The 22636-nt window shown below is 28.9% G+C and overlaps 4 protein-coding genes across 10 annotated transcripts in view; 2 read left to right on the forward strand and 2 right to left on the reverse strand.

Annotated features, from left to right (window-relative positions):
• Positions 1–9825, forward strand: part of LOC105251029 (protein lap4) — a 35535-nt gene extending 25710 nt beyond the window's left edge. For 3 of the 7 annotated variants that reach the window (XM_011257519.3, XM_011257522.3, XM_011257524.3), the window contains 9 exons: positions 2300–2743; positions 3312–3423; positions 3611–3667; positions 3752–3869; positions 6350–6455; positions 6714–6827; positions 6908–7033; positions 7276–7476; positions 8866–9825. In XM_011257519.3, coding sequence (XP_011255821.1) covers positions 2300–2743; positions 3312–3423; positions 3611–3667; positions 3752–3869; positions 6350–6455; positions 6714–6827; positions 6908–7033; positions 7276–7476; positions 8866–9129 — 1542 coding nt within the window. In that variant the 3' untranslated portion in view covers positions 9130–9825. Of the gene's footprint in view, positions 1–2299; positions 2744–3311; positions 3424–3610; positions 3668–3751; positions 3870–6349; positions 6456–6713; positions 6828–6907; positions 7034–7275; positions 7477–7981; positions 8079–8865 lie in introns of all 7 variants that reach the window. The other 4 variants (XR_889172.3, XM_011257521.3, XM_011257523.3 and 1 more) reach the window with 4 other exon arrangements.
• Positions 9826–11976: 2151 nt separating this feature from the next.
• On the reverse strand, positions 11977–15262 carry LOC105251030 (axonemal dynein light intermediate polypeptide 1). Its single transcript, XM_011257526.3, has 6 exons — positions 14313–15262; positions 13792–13950; positions 13485–13617; positions 12620–12765; positions 12294–12491; positions 11977–12140 (listed from the first exon to the last, which is right to left on the reverse strand). Exons 1-6 carry the CDS (start codon positions 14403–14405, stop codon positions 12105–12107), a joined length of 765 nt encoding a protein of 254 aa, XP_011255828.1. The 5' UTR covers positions 14406–15262; the 3' UTR covers positions 11977–12104.
• Positions 15263–15542: 280 nt separating this feature from the next.
• LOC105251031 lies at positions 15543–19071 on the reverse strand. The gene is made up of 3 exons (XM_011257527.3): positions 18806–19071; positions 18533–18685; positions 15543–18447 (listed from the first exon to the last, which is right to left on the reverse strand). Exon 3 carries the CDS (start codon positions 18414–18416, stop codon positions 15750–15752), a length of 2667 nt encoding a protein of 888 aa, XP_011255829.1. The 5' UTR covers positions 18417–18447; positions 18533–18685; positions 18806–19071; the 3' UTR covers positions 15543–15749.
• A 1061-nt stretch (positions 19072–20132) lies between these two features.
• LOC105251032 (small integral membrane protein 8) lies at positions 20133–20870 on the forward strand. The gene is made up of 2 exons (XM_011257529.3): positions 20133–20412; positions 20479–20870. Exons 1-2 carry the CDS (start codon positions 20302–20304, stop codon positions 20632–20634), a joined length of 267 nt encoding a protein of 88 aa, XP_011255831.1. The 5' UTR covers positions 20133–20301; the 3' UTR covers positions 20635–20870.
• The last annotated feature ends 1766 nt before the right edge of the window (positions 20871–22636 follow it).

A 22636-nucleotide genomic window follows, 5' to 3' on the forward strand; every position in this document is an offset into this window, starting at 1 on the left:
TAAACACATTCGAAATTTTCTTATAAAAATAAATGTTATTTTTTTTTATTGAGAAATATACAAGAAATATTTACAAGAAATAAAAAATGAAATATACAGGATGTCTATTCCATGAAAAATCTGGATTTCTCAGGAATTTGTTCGTATTATATCTAGAAAAATTAGAGAATTTGAGACTCGAGTAATTTTTTCAAAAATTCTCTTTCATAATTTTCTTATATTATAAATAGAGTCAAGCTAATTAAATTATATGTTTAAAATATATTAAAAATATATATCTATCTTTGTGTGCATGCAATAAAAAAAATTTTTTAAATGTTTTAGAAATTTGTATCAAAAAATCTTTAAAATATTCTCTTTACCTGGAATTTTGAATGAAAATACCTAAAAGATAAAAAAAGTTTCAGAATCTTTTTATAAAATTTAAACATCCTGGACATCCTGGACACATTCGTACTGAATTATTCTACAGGGTAATATACAGTCCAGGATAGAATAGCAAACACATGAGATTTACTCCAAAAAAAAGAAAAAAATCCTTACTTAAGTGTCCCTTAAGGGATATTATCGTGATGCACGCACAGTCTCCACTACTACATCGATACACGATGGATAGGGTACAAATAATATAGAATAGCTTTATATAAAATGAGCGAACGCGTGTGTTTAACATGTACCGATGATTACACATATGTTTACACAGATTAAATTATGCGCAACTTGTTGCATGATTTACTGCAATAATAGTACAATTGAGAGATGCTATCGAACGATCGTAAAGGGAACTGATCGGACAAAAATTCTTCTTTAAATCCTAACGTATAGATTTTGTATGACATGTAGCACTCGGCGGAAATAAATCTGTTTTAAAGTACGATTATCAAACTTTATATGAACGGATAGTTAATATTCAGTTATCCAATTAGCGGCATATTATTGTTTCAACGTTTATTAATCGTTCTTTTATTCAATCTATCTCGTTATTTTTAAATATTACGAAATATAGTGTGTCATCACTATATTGAACATCAATAACGCATTCATTGAAATTTGTTAAAAAATTATTTTTATAAATTATATGCAATATGTAGCTTTATAAATTTCATATATATTTATATATGTATGTATGTATAAAATAATGTGATGACACACACTTCGTACATATATAGGATAAAACGAAGTAATACGTTCCATATTTGCTTAAAATAATATAAAATATATTTAAGATCGAAGAATTTTATTGATGGTTGATATTTACAAAAATTTATTAATTAATTACAATTAATAATTGCAATTTTTGCTAATTTTTGATTAATTGAAATATTCTAATTATGAAATAAACTTTTAGAAAATATTAAAAGAGACGTTTCTTTGAATTTTGCTAAAAAATACCTTGAATAATTATAATCAACAAAAATAATTTTTTTAAATTATAAAATTCGATGAAAAATTCATATTTAAGCTCAATAAAAATATTAATTGGAATTTATAAGAATTACATTTTTTTCTCAATTTCTTTCAAAAATTATTGGCACTTATTTATAGTGTCTTGATTGCTTTTAGCAAAAAGTTTTTAGTGAAAATCAAGACACTATAAATAAGTGCCAATAATTTTTGAAAGAAATTGAGAAAAAAATGCAATTCTTATAAATACTTCTTATAAATACTTCTTCCCTCCATTCTGTCATTATAGTTTTTCTTTTATACGTTTTGCCCGACTGTCAAAAAAAAAAATAAAAAATAAATCTAGGATTATAACGTGGAGTATTTTTAAAGAAAATTGTATCTTCATAAATACATGTCAAATGGAAAAAATATTTATATACAAAATATTTATATCACTGGTTATATTTTATAAATTATATCTTTTAGAAAAATATAGCGAGAATATATATAAACATAATGACAGTTACTTTTATGGAATGCAAAAATAATTAAAAATCTGATTAACAAATTTGACATTTTTTTTTAATTATTGAGATTTTATAATTTTTTTTTTGAAATGTAAAAATTTCAAAAAATTATAAAATCTCAATGATTTCTGTTTCAATAATGTTTATTGGTAAATTCATTATTTTTGAACAGCTATTCTCCTACTGGGACGTATTACACTGTTTTTACCTTATATATATTTTTCACATCACGATTTATATCAAATAAGCTTCGCATGTACTTAATTATTCAATCTTATGATGAGTTACTCTTACGATTATTTATTTCCCACTTTGCATCGCGTGTATCCGCACGTATTAATTAATAATTAATGATTAATACAGAGTTTTCCGTATTATTTATCCAGTCAAGAACGAATGAGATCTCTGGAATGTCAACGGACTCTCCGTCTTCGTCGAAATCAGCCACCCTTCCTAAGGCAGCCAGTTTCGAACGCTCTACTTCTATGCACACTTTACCCTCTCCGACGAAAAAAAAATCACTGTCTAAACGTAGCATCACGTTTGCCGATCTGCCGCCGATCTCAAAAAAGAGCTCGAATCTTAAGCCATCCCATGTCAAACCCACGTTGTCCGCAATCAACGTTGTCGAGCATCCAGTTCGGCATCCTACGTCCACCCTTTCTCCGCGAACCATCACATCCTACGAAACACCCCATGTACAGCACGCACGTTTCCGGCTTCCCCCGACACCTCTAACCGCCCCCGAATGCTGGGGAGATCTTGACACCTCGGCTTCTCTTAGCAAGCGACAGATAGCACGTTCTGTTGATGGGAATTTTCAGGTTGAGGTGGGTTTCTCAGAAGCATGTCTAACACTTTAATTTAACGTATTAACGTCTTCCTGATATTTTAAGATTAAAAAGATGCGAAATGTTATGATTTTTTTGTTTTTGAGCCAAGCTTTCCCCAAATTTGTATCATAGTGATCAATTTGTTGAAATTACACGATGTGCATATCACTTTAAGCGAATACTTTGCGAGGGATGTGTTTTCATAGACTTAAAATAAAAAAGAAACAATTTTATCTGAAAAAAATGTGAACTGAGAAATACACGTACAAAATCGCTGCAACTTAAAAAAATTAATTTTATTAAATTCGAAGACGTCGTAAAATTCGAGCTTTTCTGTTTTACTTATATTTTATATACATTAAATTTTAATAAATTCAAATTGTGTAATTTTACTAAATTTAATAGATTATTTATATTTTTACATATTATTTATCTATGTAAAAAAGGGATATAATATATGCTTTCGTGTATATTTCAACTTATTATTATCTGTAACACAATTACATGTTCTTTATAAAAGTTGCTTGAGCCAATAGTTATTTATATATAAATATTATAAATACAGCAATCTCCAACTTCTTCTCCGACGCCACCATTGACAAAAATGTCAGTCAGCGATAAAAAGAAGCTCTTTGAAAGTGCCATGGAAGAACACTTGAAACCATCACCTAAACCAGGTGAGAATATTTGCGTGTTTCTTGCGCGCGAGTATATTGTGTATATTTTATGTATTACATAATTTATATTTGTAAAATATATATTAGTTTTAATTAATATACATGCACATAAATAAACACATGCAAACATACACACACACATACATATAAATAATTATATATATTTATATATATACATATGTTACAGATAAAATATTCAGTTTTTTAAGTCAGGACGAGGTAGAAAAAATGAGACAAGAAGAAGGTAAGAATTTAGGGTATTATGATTTTTTACGTTACACAATTTGTCTTAATTGAAATTAACGATATTATATTTACATTTTTATAGAGAAAAAGATTGCAACTTTAACGCGAGACGAATTGAAATCATGGGCACAACTTGATGAAAATGAAGGCCTCGAAGATCTGGATCTCACGACGGACGATCAGAATAATGGACGACCTAAGTAAGCTTTAACTATCACGTTTAAATTATTTCGTATTTTGAAAATAATACAACTTTTGCCTGTGTATGGGAGCGTTTATGACGGTTAATTTTCAAGTAATTATCGAGTTTTCGAAATGCTGAATTTAGTACACGAGTATTATAAGGGAATAAGACAAGGAACGATTCAGTTATTTGCATAAATAAAACGTAATATAATAATATGCAAGCAGCTTTTAAAATAAAGAAAAAATTTATTGTTATGTTAGTATATTATATTTATATTGACTATATATGTTGACTGAGATTTATACACTTTATATAAAGAAGATTTTTATATAGAAAAATAATGTTTTTGAATATAAGTACAATACATTTAGTAATTAGTATTTTTTTAGCGCAATGTGTTCCGTTTCTAACTCTACAATATAATTTGCGATTATGCGCGCATGTCTTCACAGTACTGGATATTTGTATGCTTTCGTTATCGTTTGAGTACCAATAAGCATCATTTCTTGTTCAAAATTTGAATTTATTTGTTTTATATTTATATTTCGTATTTGAATTTAATATTTGAATACTTTAACAATTGCATTATTGTTTAATATTATGCAGTATTGCTATATTGAATTAATATATACATATTTGCTATATTAAATAAATATTATTTATTTTTCAATATCGCAATACAACTTCCGAAAGTTGCGCATAAATCGTGGACAATCATTCCATGATGCATGACAGGATGTCTACTTTCAATTAAACATGTGGAAAACCTGAATTTTTTCTATATCTGAAAAAATCAGGGAGTCTCATGGAATTTTATTGGGATTCTTTTATTAGAAATTTGTTAAAAGAATTCTCTCTTTAATCATTTTACTTTTTTTTTCAGTACATTTTCAAATTTAGTATTTGAAATTTAAGTGACTGTGTTTTTCCTTGAGTGAAAAATACAATAAAAAATTTTATTTTAGAAAACTGCATTAAAAATCTTTGAAATATTCTATTTATCTGGAATTTTGACAAAAATATCCGAAAGATGAGGGAATTTTTTTTTACAAGATTTAAGTAGACACTCTATACGATAGTTGGTTTTTAGAGATTTTTATCAGATTATTAGAATCTGATAGCCTTCGTGATATTGCAAATGTACTAATTCGATGATTAGTGAGATTTTCGAATCGTTTTCTGAAGCGATGCAAATCTGGAATTATCTCGCTAAAAAGACTTGTCCTCAAATCTTACAAAAATCCGATATGTGATCGCTATATAATTATGTTTTGCATGCCATGCAAACATGCAATATTTATACTTAATTATACACATATGTTTATTTTCACTTTACTTTTTGATAAATTTTGAATTTGCTTTTATGCTCTTATTTGTTGTATATATCGTGTCAATATTATGTCTAAATATTTTGATTTTGATAAATCTCTTTCTCTCTCTCAGTTTTATTATGTAAAACAAAGAAAATATGTTTTTATGCACAATTTTGGTGATAAATTCGATAATAAATATATGAAATGATATGCTGATAATAATGTAATTTTTCTTTTTAGATTCTTATTAGAATTTTGAAATATTTCTTTTTATTTTTCTAGAATATTAATTGTAATAGAGGTATTTTTTATACCTAAAAGGTTTATAATTGATGGCGACAAAAGCATTATATTGCTTATTAATATGCGGAAATAATATTCAAATATGAAAAAAATCTCATTATATCTCAATAATCATAATCTCATTCACGTAAAAAATGCATTTTCACATACGCTTACATTGCAAGCAAGGTGTCTGCTCCTTGAAAAAACATGGAAAATCTGAAGTTTTGAGGAATTTCTTTCATACCTGGAGAAATCAATTTTCATGAAATTTTTATGAAACTTGGAGAATTTTTAAAAAAATTCTCTTTGATAATTTTGCTTTCTTTCTCTTTGATAATTATATTACAGACAATCGGCAATCCTTGCGGATTGCCGATTGTCTGTAATATAGTTGCCAGTAAGTCAAGTTGTAAATTGTGCTTAAAATATATTAAAAATATATGCAATACATATTCTTTATTTTAATACTTAATGATAAAAGAATAAAAATGTTACGTAAATGAAAAATTATTTTATCTTACGAAAGCTATTTAGTTTTTTTTTCGATACATTGGCATGTAGCACTTGAAACTGATGTAACTTTGTGTTTTTCATTTGTATGAATAAAGAGCATTAAAAACTTATATGATAAAAAAATCTTACTTTAAAAAGTTGTACCAAAAGAATCTTCAAAATATTCTCTTTATAGGAAATTTTGAATAAAGAGAATTACGGATAAGAGAATTTTTTTATAAGATTTGAGTAGACACCCTGGTGAACTTCCATCAACAATGTGAATGATCCGACTAGTACTAATTATAATGTGTTGCCTCTGTATTTTTTTTTCGAATAAACACGATATTTGTAACATATGTATGTACATCATTCGTCAGTATGCATGCTCGTTACCTTCCAGTAGCCGACTGAGCTCGCGAACTTCGATCCCTCTTATCCAGAATGTTCCCAGCAGCGTGAGGACAGCAAAAGCGGAACGTCGTTTGAAAGAACGATTAATTCAAGAGGTATTATATCTCCCACGATTAACACTTATCTATTTAACTATTATCTTGATAAAAAAATACATATATTCATAGCTTATTAGTTTTTTATCAAAATGTTTTGATTAAAATTATGAAAAAAAAAATATTAATATATTTGAGAAGAGACTTTTGAGAGAGAGACTCTCAGAGCACTCTTGACCTACTGGATCAGACAAATTATTATAATCATTCTATTCGCAAAATATCTGTTATATTCGAAAATTTTTTTTTCTCCACCAGGGCCTTATCTCGGACGAGGACGAGGAACATCTTCTGAGCCCCGCAGAACAACGAGCGCTTAGAGCTGAGAAACGTGCCGCTTGGCGACAAGCTCGCCTTAAATCTCTCGAGCAGGTAAAATTGGAAGTCCAATTTAATGTCAAAATGGAACACTTTATTGTTAAATATCTGTACAATTCTTTTTCTATTTATAGGATGCGCTCCAGGCACAGATGGTGATAAAAAAAATGAGTGAAATAATGGACTCTAATAAAAGCGAAGATACACGCGATGCGACTGATATAATTGATCCTGCTTCCGATCAAGAGAAGACTGTCGAAGTAAGCATCTTAGAAAGAGTATTCCTTCACTCTCCCTTGCAAGAAGGAATTAACTTTTTTGATAATCTAACATATATGTAACAAACAAGCTTGAAATCGTTTCAAAGTTGTGTGTGTTTAACTCCCGATCGCGTACACTAATCGCTATCCTTGCTCGCCTTTAATTAACCCAGCGTTCATCAGAAAGAGAAGATTCATTGTTATTACAACGGTTCCCATTTGTCTGTCTTTTCCCATCTTAGTTCGCTACATTACGGCCTTCTAGCGCGGATTTTCCTAAACTCGCCGTGCGCAGTAAAGTGGGTCCCCCTAAAGAGATACGCGAATCTGAGAAAGTCGTGGACGAGAAGGTCACTCGGCGTACCGAGGAATATCTAGACGAGGTGACGGGTGAACGTCGTGTACGAACTGTCGAGTACGTCGAGAAGCTCATTGAGCGTCAGGTATTGCATACCTTCTAAAGACTTCGCATCAGCGATCAAAGTATCACATACACGTATTTCGATGGAGGAAGAAGAAAGGGATAGAGAGAAAGCACGATTATAGATCATCACTATTTCTAAAGTGCACCGCATTTACTCGAAAATACGTACTCCTTGTTTCTTTTTGTTTTTTTTCATCTTTTTTATGGTGCAAAAATATGGGTCTCATTCTATGCCAGATCGCACACATCTTGGGAGGCTTGTTGCAAGCTTATGATACATTATTAACTCTTTATCTTATTATCCGGATTCATTGAAAATTGTTGTCGATTTAACACAGAATATGGAATCGTTGGTCGCAATGTTAGAAAGCAACGAGCGATTAAGTTCAGTAGGCTTCATAGAAAGACATACATTTTGATAGAAATGTTAAGAAGTTTTTTTTCTTTTGTTTTACGCTTTCATGCATCCATACAAACGTCATGTTTGTTATTTGTTGAATCATTATTGTGTTTATTGTTTCAAGAGTCCATCGCTTACATCGATGGTACGTTACGCACCACCTTGAACTACGAATGTCACTTCTACTGATCTAACTAACAACCTTTACCTGAATTTTATTGGTAATTTGGTTTTTATATCTTATGCCTATATGTTTTAAGCTCATGGCTACACATCTGTATGTATCGTGTATGTACACAGATTAACACTACTCGCATGTCTTACACTCTAGATGTGCTTTTCGTAGCATGTAGAGACGCAACAAAATTATTAAAAATAAGGCAGCAACATAATTATTTAAAATAAGGCAGAAGAGCTAGGACGAATAATGTATTTTTTTTCATTAAAGTTTCTGAAGTTGAACTCTTGTTTTATAAACATTCCGGAGTAAAATAATATAAAATAAGTCAAAATCAATATAAATTTAAATGTATAAAAAATATAAATTACGTTATTTTTATATTTATTAAGAAATAAATGATGACTAAAAATTTAAAAAAAAGAAATTAAACATTTTTTATAATGAAATTTTAAAATAAGTATTTATATTTTTGCTAAAAATTAAAATTTACATTAAAACTAATTAAATATTATATATTATTATTAAGTTTTAATATGTGTATTGTAAAAAATTATTAATTTAATTATAATTAAATATATAAATATAATTATTAATTTATTATATATATTCTAGAATATGTACAACGAAACCTACGTTATTTAGCCTATGTATTCTTCTATTTTAATACATGCTTTTAGATATCGCAATTTTTAGATTGATGTTAAGGCTTGTAAAAGAACTTTATTCGCACTCTCTCAAATACACATATCCTTTATAAACGTCAAACACACAATATGAAAAATTAGATAAGATCACATTAATCACAATGTACACATTTTCAAAATTAGGTGGAGACTCTGAGGGAGAAGATTATATCTTTGGAATTAAGTAACGCGGAGGACGATGTGGAAAGTGCGAGCGATGCCGGCAGCGAGAGCGAAGACACTGCAATGGGACAAAATATCGCCGATAGTACCGCGGTGGGAAAACCAGATTCTCATGTCACAACCGACACGACTGAAGAAGTCCCCAGTGCTAAGACTGAGGCGAATGTCACCGTTGTTTCCACCAAGAAAAAGAAACGAAAGCGATCGAAGAAAGGTCGCCACTGACAAAAAATGTGCATTTTAATGAATAGGTATGGAACATTGATGTTAGATATAACTGAATAAAAATCTGCGAGATCTTTGTTAACTTTAATATTCGACTATCACACGCAAATTATATGTTTAAATATTACTCTACAATTAAATTAACATTTATACTACATAAATGAATTGTGTATGCATGTACGTGCACATATGTGTATATTTCGAAAAAACGAAATCGACCACTTATAAGTTTCCATTACATGGGTACATATTATTGCGATATATGTATCTGCGGACGTTTTATATCTTTCCTTTTTTCACAGATTAATATAATAAATTATACATATATAAACAAAAAAAAGAGTAGCCTGACTTTTTGCATCGACATATTCGGTGAAAAATATAGATATTTATACACAAAAGTTCATGATTGGTTTAGTAAGATCGTTTGTACAAATTTATAATTAGCATGTTTATTTATATGCGTATAGACGTAGTTTTACAAATCTAACAAGTATAATTACAAATTGGTTTATTTTAATGTGGAACAAAACTATTGCATTTCCATTATACATTATCGATATATTTTACAAATAATTTATACATATCTCACGTTCAGTATACTTAAAATTTTCAGTATACTTAAAATTTTGCTAATTTGAGATTCACGAGGTGTAAAGTTAAAAATAAAGTTTAAGGGAAAAAATGAAAGCTTGAAAAGATAAAAGATAATTAATATCCTAGTAATAAAAATAATATGGAAAATTCCATATTATTATTTCCTGGACCGTTCATATAATCTAATTTCATTTTAATATGTAAGATATGTCCAGAAATATGATTTTTTTCATTAGAAACACATGGTACTGTTAAAGCAAAAGACACAGGAAAGCTATTTTGTATTGATGACATAATCGAGCATAATTGCATTTTTATATGCATTCTGAAAATCATGCACTTCCGTTTTCTCTCATTCAACTCTCCTCGAGAATATTATATAATGATTTTTTCAAGAGATATACGAATGAGAGAGAGAAAAAGAGAGGAGAGAGAAAGAGAGAGAGAGATGTGATAAAATTATGCAATTATAATGTTATATACCATAAGGCTCTACTTTATATAATTACGTGCATTATAATATCTTATATAACGTGCATTCTCTTATCAATTATTTATATTCATTGCAATGTGCTAAAGAAAATTACGCGTATATTAAAATTATAATTTCTATATTTCAGAAATATCATGTAAAATAAATTATAATATTAAGATAATCTTATAGATTTTAAGTTGATCGAGAATCTGTCTTGCGTTTGTAAAATATTTTATTTATTTGACTTTAATATATGTTCTGAATGAAGATAAGAAGATATTCTGATCTGTAATATACGTTATATTGTAAAAAAAGGTAAATCATATCAAAAGTATTCAAAAGTAAAGTATCAAATCTCGATTTGTTTCATATAATGTGAATTATCAATGAGAAGTCACTAAAACATCAGGAGCAAATGTAGATTTTTTACAATTATAGTTTAGTGGTTTTAAGGTATAAATCAGAACAGATTTTGCATATATGTAATACACATATTTTTATTATTTTGGAAAGTATTTTCATTAGTATACATATTATATATACGAGACTATAAAGAATATAAGACACTATTGACATCACACTTTTCATATTTATATATAATTTGTCAACCACACAATATTTGTAATATTAATATTACTTTAGATTTAAGAGTATTATTTTATACCGAGTATTTACATTATTTTTTAATTATTAAAAAAAATTAAAATAAAATATGCGATTAAGATATATATTTATTCGATAGGTAATGCAAATGGATTTTTTCCAATAAATGTAAATAAGAACGAAATTAAATAAAATTGCGATTAGCCGCGGTTTAAAGTGCGATTAAAAACGAGGGACCAATAAATGAAATTAAGTGAGTTCATCATAACTTTGCTGTCCACAGCAGAGGCACTTGAAAGACATTATATTATCAATAAGATTTGGATGTTGGGGATAGAAATCTCTCAAAATTTTCTTTAATAAGTGCTAGTAAGCGTCAGATATGAGTGTAATTGAATGGAGAGAAAAAAATTAAAACTCCATTTCATTAATGTTTGATTGTCCTGTCACTTTAATCACTCAGCATCCAAACTTATTAATATCAATAACAATATATTATCAATGTATGAAAATATTTTAAAAGTGCCAATGTTAACTGTTTCACATAAGAATTATCTTGTTAAAATATCTATTATCTCATACAAAATGAGTTACATGCATTTCGTTTCTTATTTCGCTGCTTCTTTCCTTAACTTGGTTTTTGCATCAACGGCAAAAACTGTAAAACATTCAAGAAGCTTCGAATACTTAATCTGTATAGCTTATTTTTTTGACTTATTACAATCGTGTGAAATATGATTATTCTTATCTGTCAAAGTTCAAAAATATTAGGGATATTTTGGTATTGAAATATTTCTTTAAAGTATAAATATAATTTAGTATAAAAATTTTTAATTTTTATAAATAATTCGCCTCTTTAAATATTTATTTGGAGGTCTATATAAAAAAAATATATTGTTCTTTCATAGATGAAGGATTATACTTTGCTTATTTAGCTTCTTTATAATTATTGTTATGTATGTGATCTTGTAATTACATATGATTTGTATGTCTGTACTTTGCATGTCTATACTTTGTATTCATTTTCTGCATCACTGAAATTTTATAAATCTAAGTGCGGTAAGGAACAATAATGTATTTTTTAAGATTTTGCCAAGTTTTAGGTCAAAAAATAATAAGAATATTATATAAAAAATAAAATAATTTGTGTCTACCTGCAATAAATCATTATTAGTTTATTCACAAACGCAGGATGTACATTTATTAGAATTTCATAAAAACCTTTCATTCCTGTTTAATATAGCTACATTTTACACACGTTCTCGATGGAACTTTTTTTCTCTTATATCTGAATTTTTTTTTATTTTTTCGGTGCAATAATACCTTCCAACTGAGTCTGAAAATTACAATTTTCCTACATGACAATATTCGAGTAGTCTACAAAATAATAGTTAATAATAGGCTTGATATAAGTTCATAAATAACAAATAAAGATAATTTCTCAGTTGGGTTTAAAAATGAAACATACATTTTTTACTTCTATTCTCACCTTTAGTTGCATATTTGTTTTTTTAAGAAACTGCACTTCTTCCATGTGTTTCTTTTCTTCTGCTTCCCTTAATTCGGCCGACCTTTTCTCAGCCTGATCGAACTTGAGCCTTAATTCCGCAACCATTTTTTCCAATTCGATTTTTTGCAATCGTAATTCCTCGGCTGTATTAATCAAATTTTCCTTGCCTTGTTCGGCCTATATAAAAATATAATAAAATAAAGATAAAAATAAATCTTTTGTCAATTCATATCTACGTTGAATTTTACAGATTACATTCGCCATCAAAGCTCATCAAATATTGTAAATATAACAAAGATATATACTTGCAGTGCTTTACGTATTCCGAAAGCAATGCTGCTTTGATATAACGTTTGATACGCGGCCAATGTCATTTTAATCTCGTCTCTTACTCTCAATAAGAGTAATCCACGTTCGGCGCAATTTACAGTTACTTGCCTTATTAGCTCGTCTGAAACGTGATTATTAATACGTAGAGGATACATATTTAAGTATTTTATTTTACATGTAGAATGTGCTATATTATAATCAATAGAGTCAAATTTCCTCTATGATTTTAAGAAATCGTTGTCATATATTCATTTAGATAAAAATTATTTTGATTTAATTGTCAAATCTAAATTAGATTCGACGATTAAATCAAAATAATTTTTATCTAAATGAATATATTAACGATTTCTCAAAATCATTTTTATTTTTTTTCATCAATTCAGCTCATCATTTTGTCTTTAAAAATATTCAAATAAATTTAATTCAAAGATCCTTATGAAATATCTCATATTTTTATATTATATATCAAAATAAAAAAATTCTCACGAGAGATAAAAATTAAAGTAAAATCTCAAAAAAAAAAAAACATTTTTTGCTGATTTTATATTGTAATATTTTTGTAAAAGAATGCGTATATAAGAATTTATATATAAGAGAAATAATATGATTTTCCCCTATTTAAAAAATTAGAAATAATTTTGATATCACTTTGGTGCTTCTATTAAACTAAAGATTATTCATCAAATTTTCTCCTAAAACTATTATTTTCTATCAAAAGTAATACATAAAAAATCATGAAAAAAAATATTAGATTTAACTTAGTTTAGTTTTCCTAAGATATTGGATTCTGCTGATTAAAATTGGCCATTTTGTAAAATTAAACATATGTTTCTTGTATACCGAAACATTGCGTATAGAGTTGTCTGCGAACGGGACAAATGCCGGTTTCTCGAGCCTGTCTTTGTTGTAATCGCATGTCAAGTTGCTCTTGTAAATTTATCACATCCAATCTTGTCGCAGGAGTACTTGAAACCTAAATAACGTGTAGCTTACATATCTCTCATTGCTCTTATACATAATATATAGACTTTTCTCTTATATATAGACTCATAATATATAGAATTTTTAATTATATACTATCGTATATAATTAAAAATTTGATTTTTTTATATAAATTTAATTTTTTCTTCAATTTTTAATTTTTTACACGTTGCGTCCATATCTGGCCATCCTCTTCCCATTCCTTCGGCGGCAGGATTCTATTCAAAATTTCCATAGTTTCTCGTCGTGCATCAGCTGACGTTGAAGTCGTTTGAACTTTACAAACAGCGGCACCGATTTTCGGTAGCGATATATCTTTACGTACCTTTTATTACATAAAATATAACATATATAAATAAATATAAACATACAAATATAAATGAGAAATAAAAGATAAAAAAAAGAAATTATAATAAAAAAATTAATAATAAATTAATTATCAAAACATTATAATAAATAATTCTCTATTATTTTTTTATCTTTTATTATCATTTATTATATAGATATCTTTTATTCTATCTTTTATTATTATTTATTAAATTTTATATTTATTATAAAAGATAAAAAATAATAAAAGATTAGGATGAATAATCTTCTATTATTTTTATTGCAATAAATAATCATTTTTCGGGATCGCAATTCTTATGCAAAAATGGGAACATAATTCAATTACTATTTATACCACACCTTCTCTGGATGGGTCGTAATTAAAACTGGGGTATCGTATTTAACTAGTGTATCCATGGCAGGAATTGTGCGTTCTTTAATTGCCGTTGCCATTTTTTTTTAAATTTACGATTTGAATACGTATATAGAATATGTATTTTAATAGTAATTATAATTTAAATAGTAATTATATATGCATTGAACACTTTATACGAGTACTAACAATTCCAAGAGACTGAGGCACACGAAGATCCTTGTTTGTACAAAGGACGACGATTGAAGAAGCATCACCATGGATACACAACGATATATATCGCTTGATCGTTCTATTAGATATTTTGCGGAATGGTTTTATTAGCGTGTAAATATTCTAATTAAAATCGTAAATAAAGTATATATTTTATCTATCTACAAAGAGATATATAATACAAGATTGAAAGAAATGTCAATCGGAGAGACGTAAGCTCCTTTAGATAGATGCTATCTCCTTTATGCAGATTTGCCCAAAAAAATGGAACAAAAATGGAAATACATACATGTTACACACACACACACACACACACACACACACACACACACACACACACACACACGCGGTTTGTAAATAACATAACTTAATATTCGAGTTTATCATTTTTTTTTACATGAGATTTTTATATTACAATTTATATTCAATTTTAATATTTCTTTTATGTTTAATTGTAATATTTTTTCTAGAAAAATATTACAATTTATATTTATCTCTATCATTGGTCAAAAATGTTCTATATATAACATTTCATATGTGTGTGTGTGTGTGTGTGTGTGTGTGTGTGTATGCGCGCGTATCCGGAGGTACAAAAAAGTCCATATATGTATAATAAAGTATAAATATATGTAATTATATACACTATATATCAATGTTCTTCTTCTCTTATATACAGGAAAAATAACAAAAATAATTAAGAAATAATTTTGCCTCTATTCCATAATCAAATAAAAAAATGTATAATATATATACAATTATGTATGTAATTATACAGTATCGCGTATACACTTTCATCGCAATATTTTCTTTTTCTAGAAAGAAAACAAATTATTTTTCTCTTTTTTATGATTATTTTTTTTGCTGAAACTGATAGATAATGTATAAGAGAAAAAGAATATATATATATATATATATATATATATATATATTCATTACATATATTCATTACACACACACACATACATATAATTATATATATTTATACATAATTACTTTTGGACTATCTTCCCGGATATGTAAATATTATACAATACGGCTAAAAATTATTCCAGTGAAACAAGATTCCGAGTCACGATGTGCGAGACGACATATTGTACAAGAGTTTATGATTATTTTACACAATGATATAATAAAATCATAACTTTAATATTAATTAAAAGATGTTAATTACATATGCGTTGTAATTTGAGACACGCGCTATTAATCCACGGCTACATAACTGCATTCAATTGCAGCATAAAATGTTCTCTCAGTTCATTTGTACTGAAATCATCGACGTCGTTATTCTCCTCAAAGATGTCCTGGACAGTGCCCATTATCGTCTCCTCCGTATCCTCCTCGTTCGTCGCATCGATTCCTTCGCAAATCGATTCTAGAACTTGATTCCTCATTTCCGATTCTGCTTCCTCATCATTCGCAACCTGTACATGAGTCTCTTCATTCACGTTACATTCTGAAGGACCAGCTTGCAGAGTCGCGTTACCGGTCTCGTTAGAATCCAGAGAATTGTTGCGCTGAGAGGTTCGCAGAGATGACAATGATGGAAGCGGAAATCCAAAGTTCAACAACTTGTCGTATCCCCTGGAGCCGCAAATCTCCTTGAGCTCCATCGCCATCGCTACAGCCTTGTCAGTGTAGCCATCCTTCACGTTGTCCATCAACATCTCGTTGAACCTACTCATTTTCTCGTCCATGAGCTTCTTCCTTCTCATGAAGGTTTGCATGTTCAGCATCTTCCTTCTGTACGTGTTTGTATTCTTCTCCGCACGATCGAGGAACTTTGAAGCCTTCTCCAATTTCCAATTGAGCTCCTTTATTCGGTTGTCCTTCTGCTTGATCTGCCCCTCCAGCTTTCTCTTATACTGGCCCTCCACAGTTACGGTTTTCATTAGTTTCTTATTTACCTCTTCCAAATAATTCACTCTGTTCGTTAAATCGTCGAGCAATTTTCGCTCCATGTTCTTCTTCGCTGCAGACGTTGAAGGCGTCCCGCCATCCGTTTTCGTGTTAAATTCGCACATCATGTTTTCCATCTTCTTCGTCTTTGCCTCGAGCGCCATATTTTTGTTCTGCAGCTTCTTCTCCAAGTTCTTGTACAAAATGAGCTGGTTGGTTAATTCCTTGATAACGTCCTCTTGTACTTTTACCTTTTGTTGTAACTTTCGACATTCGTACTTGGTATAATTTGGTTGGTCATTTACGCTGTTAATGTCCAGCATTGCAGAGCTATTTACACGCAAATCGTTCTCCGCCTCAAAATGCGGCGACAATAATCTCGAACATTCATCATATTTTAAGTTGGATGAGACCTGGTCTTTTGATGTAATATATTCATCTTTAATGTTAATGTGTTCTTCTTTAACAAATATTTCTTCTGGAGAATCATCTATCGTTATAATAGACGTAACGAAAGTATTATTTCCTTCGTGCACATAATTATCTTTGCATTCTTGGATGGTGAACTCTTTTGTATCCTTAGATAAATCTTGCATAATATCAAATATATCTTCACGATCACCAGACACTTTGACCGTAAATTTTGTCGTAGCTGGTCCAGCAATATTTTCAGATGCGTTCAGCTCTTCTTCCGTCTTTTCTCTCTTCGCGATGTGATCGGAAATATCGCTATCGCTCGAATTTGTATCCCGGGAGGACGGATTTCGAATTGATTTTTTTATAGATTCCATAATTTCCTCACGAGTTCTCCGTTTACGTTTTATGGCGGCTCTCATGTTTGGTATCACGTGTATAGTCTCCCCTTGAAAAGCTGTCTCTATAGATTCAGGAAAATTTTTATTAGTCTCTTGATTATCAGTAACACTAATAGGATTTGCGACACATCGATCCGTCTTATCAACTTCGGTTGCTTCATTGTTATCGTCAGACGTGCACTTAGGAACCCTGGCACATTCCTCTCCGCTCTCGCTGCCGAAAATTATTTCAATATTCTCTGTATCATCAGTAAGTAGACTTCCAATTTCGTCCTTCGATGAATATTTATAATTTATACTTCTGTGCAATATTGGGACTTGTGTTACTGATTTTTCTATAATTTCTTCCCCGTTATTAGAAGTTGAGTTTAGTCTCTTCGTTTTACTAGATATACTTTCCTCACGATCACCGTCGCAAATTTGTTTCAACTTCTCCTCTATTTCATCGTAACTGTCAAACGAAGTTTGATCATTTTCTCGCTTTACTTCTGTTTTCACAAAACTTTCATTCTGGTTATTGATCAAATTCTCATCCGCTACACAATTACCGATAGATTTTTTACTCTCTGCGTTAGCTTGTGTTTCATTGTTGCATTCTTTGCTATTATCTTCCATCTCTATATTATCATCTGAGATTAGAATAATACTGTCCTGTTCAAGATTGTTCATAATATCTCTGTATTGTCTGTAAGATACTTGTTTATTTTCCATTGTTTGTGGAGAATGATTTACTCGCTGATATATAAGCGACTGTATGGATGGATCATCAATATCCTGTGAATCGGAATCCTTTTCTTCCACAATTGATGAATGTTCAGTGTCATTCTCTAAATATTCCATCGTATTATCGTCCTCGCATTCATTTTGTTTCTTCATATTTCTGATCATTAACTTTCCACGCTTTTTAGGGGATTTTCTAGTCGATGTTATAGTAAAAATAGATGGCACAGCATTCTTTCTCAGTCTGATTCTGCCGTTTGGCAGTATGGACCATTCTTCAGGTTCAAAATGTACATGACAAAGAAAGGAATTGTTGGATGGCTCCCAATCGGCCCTAGCAACACGTTCCTGCCATATCTTCCTTAACTTTGGATCCCGAGGAAAACATTTCATGATATATCCCTTCTCGCTGCGATTGTTGCAACCAATAGCTGCACAACCTGGCATCTTAATCCGACCAAACGTAGGAAACAGCAATCTGCAAATTAAAAATAACAGCAAAGTATATAATACACATAAAACAGTGGTCAATTAAATTTCAGAAAATGACATAAGTAGATTACTTTCGAAAAATACTGTTCTTCAAACGTATACGAAATTTGTTTTAATTTTGCACTCTTTATCGCCTCCTTCCTTCTCTCTTTCTCTCTCTCTCTCTTTCTCTCTTTCCAAAGCACAAAAACAAATTTACTTCATGATAAATGTAAAGGGTATAGCTGAAACAAACAGGCTCATAATTATTATACACTTTTCACACATCTTCTTCAAGAACTTGACTTTAAGAAATTTCGACCGTTCGATAAAAACGTCGCAAAAAAGGTCCAAAATCCACTCACCTTTTCTTTGATATTCCAATTCTATTCCCGAGTTAAACGCGTCGCGTAAATATTATATATCTGTCAATCAGACTGGGAATAACATTCCGTAGACCTTCGTGTCATTAAATCCCCGACAATTCGCGAAGGTTAATTTTTGTATTGTCCAATATCTGCTTTTATGCCTCCCCCAGTATATTGGAACAGCTCACGATTCTATGCACACGTCGTAACATGGCTGCGATGCATTTCGTGCTTGTGTGTCCAGCGACCAATAAGATTTCGAGCGCGATTTATTTGATTTTCTCATAACCGACGAGACGACAAATAATGAGATAAGCTGCAAAAATTAAATTAAATTGAAATATATAATTATAAATATGTTATAAATTAATTAAATTAAAATATATAATTAAATTAAAGTATATTAAATAAATAAAATATATTAAAGCCGCGTTTGCATTGACACTACAAGTGTATTAAATTATATATAAATTAAATATATATAATGTGATAAAAATAAAATATATATTGTGAAACTATTATATTTTAATTTAATTTAATATAATTTAATTTAATACAATTAAATTATATTTAATTTAATTTTTATATTTTACTTTATTAGATGTATCGATTAACAAAGATTCCCAGCAAACATCAAGTGACAGTTATATAATCGTTAGTTATAATTTGCCACTCAATAATATAATTGTTATTAATACATAACAGTTATATAACATGTATATTATTATATAACAGTTATATTGTTGAATAGGAAATTATAATTAACAGTTATATAACTGTTAATTATACTGTTACTTGATGTTTGCTGGAATTATATCAATATTTCTCTTTAATTGATTGATTAAGCTAAAGAAATTTTTGTCTTCATTAATATTTAATCAAACGCCTTTAAAGCGTTTCAAAAATAAACACAAGATACATTTAAAAATGTTGCGAAAATTTCGAATAGTTTAATTGAAATTGCTAGATTGGAATAATTTAATTGGAATTATCAGATAGATGCAAGAGTCATATGTCAATCAGGAACAGCTGTTCGATAAGCGCTCAATAGTCTAGTTTCTATCGAACGATTTTTTTATCAAAATATTTGACAAAATAATTGAAAAAAATTAAAAATTCCTATTTTTGCCAACTTTGCACTGATATTTATTTGATGAATAATAATTAAATTAACAATCAGCAAACGTCAAAATCAGGCCAATAGCCAGCAAACGATCAACAATTAATTGCAATTGTTTAAAGTTTGAAAGATTGATTTTCGCGCTTATTGTGCTGCGCATGCGCAAGAAAAAAAGGTGAAAAACATGCTCCAAATATAAAAAAAAATTCGATAGAGGAAAACTAACCAATACGTACATTGACAGATCCTAAAGAAGCAGGATTTTATTATTCGACATGTCACATATTTAGATAAAAACGCGCGTGTTTGACAAATGCGCAGTATCGTAGACGAAAGATAACACATGAATGTTGAAAGCAAAATATTATAGGACATGAATAACAAAGATGCTCGCCAAACAACGCCAGGGCCAGGTGATGGCTTACGATCTTTACGAAGCACTTCTTTATTCCGCGCCGTCAATTTCGAGTTGTACGTCAAGCCGGTAAGATTACAGGATGTCTCTCTTTAATCGGTTGTCTTTAAAAAAAATTTCTCGTTTGCTTTGTAGAACAAAACAGTTATGGTTCTCGGCGTCCTAGCAATGTTGGGTTGTTCGGGGTACATATTTTACATGAATTCTCAGAGAAAGAACGATTATCAGGCTATGATGAAACCGGACGATACAGTAGTATTAGTGAGAAAAACTTCCAAATGGACCGACTGAATAAGAATATAAGACATACATGATATTCTTTGTAGTTTAATTATATATATAATTTACTCAATTTTTAACGATATATATTATCGAATATGTATATACATTATACAGATTTATTAAGTTTATGTAGATTTATTAAGAGCTTGGAACAATAGTATAACAAATCACACAAGAAACATCCAAGCGAATCCTCTTTACTTTATTGAAAATTTACGATACCAATCAAAACTCTTATAAGAATTTAATTAAATTATTGCAAAACAAGAATCCATTGAATTTTTTTGATTATCTTTACCAGCTCTTTTCCTGTAAAAATTTATTCAAACATTCCATGTTATTGCCTCTAATGCTTTGCATGAAACATTATTATAATACTATTATAAATATTCTAATACAACTCATATATTATTTAATATTTATTATCAACAACAATTACATATCAATAAAAAAATTTGATTTACTTTTCATATTTTAAAAATGCTTTTATAACTAAATGCATTCTACAGTTTAATTTTTTTTTCTACAATATACCATTAATCTATAATTGTTAAAATATCTTACAATTTTACAAGAACTTTTATGTAATAAAATTTGTATGCAAAATTTACATTTCCATCATATCCAATGATAATCATATAATTTTTATAATAAAAAGTTGCAATTATTATGTATCATTATTTGCATTCTACATAACATTGTTGTAAAGATTCTTAACTTCTATAACAATTACAGATTAATGCATTTATGGATTTATATAATATACGAGATGCATTCACAAAATAAAGTCTAGTTAATAAATTAAAAAAATAAAAGAAAAAAATTTTGATAGTGGCTAATAATATCTACATTATACGTAATTTTTCCGTAATCATTATTGACTACATATTTGATATATTATTTGTACCAACAAATAGAGCTAATTTGCTGAATAACAATTAGCTAGATACTGACAGATTTTTTCTGATACAATTTAAAAAAATTGACTCAATCGTATACATTATGCAGAAAAATAATGTATATATGTAGGTATCGTTAGCCATCATTAAATTTTTTTTCTTTTTATTGATTTTTTTTTAATTGCTGACCAGATCTCATTTGTAAATACTCTCCTTTATATAATTCTAGATATTTTTTTACGAGATATCAATCTATAGCTGTTGTTTTATATAAATTTATACAAATTCTGCTGCAAACATTGGCATAATTGGCAGTACAAGATATTTCCTTTCGTATTTGCATCATGTATCTGACTTCTATGATTAATAGTTGGATTTAATATAGAAGTTGGTCCTGATTCTTGTAAACAAAATAATTACCATAAAAATATATTCATATTATTAACTGTTCTCTGCCATACATATAAAAGCTTTTCATATGTAAGCTTTTTATCAACATGTTTGTGTTGTGATAAAACTTCAATATGATATGTATAATTCTAACTCATATATATATTTTCAACAGACAAGGAAGCCCACTCTATGTTGGAGAACAATATCACTGATCTACAGCTGAAAAAATTATTTTCTTACAAATTATTTTCCTACATTCTATAACGCCAACAAAATTTAATATCTATAAACTTACTTTCTTTCTATTTTTTTTCTTCAAAACTCAATAATAAGTAAAAGAGTATAATTATCTTCAAACATATGTAAAGAGAAAAATTTAAGATATTATCAATTACAATAACATCATTATGAAATAATATTATTGTGAATTGATAATATCATTATGCTATCCTTCTTGTAGCAATATTATATTGCCATTATAACAAAGCTTCTTCAAATTTGATCTAAATAAATCCCTTTAAATGATGTAATTGTTAAAATAGATCAAATTTATCACGCAAATGTAAAGTATAGTGTATCTCACATTTTGTCTTTGATGACAAACATCTTTTTTTATAAGCTATCTATACATTTCTTTTACTATTCAACAACTTTAGTGAAATCTCATGCTACAAAAGTATGTAATAGATTAAAATAGAAAATTTCTAGCTAAAATTTCT

The sequence above is a fragment of the Camponotus floridanus genome, unplaced genomic scaffold (assembly GCF_003227725.1).
Source record: "Camponotus floridanus strain SB8 unplaced genomic scaffold, Cflo_v7.5 scaffold29, whole genome shotgun sequence".
NCBI lineage: Eukaryota > Metazoa > Arthropoda > Insecta > Hymenoptera > Formicidae > Camponotus > Camponotus floridanus.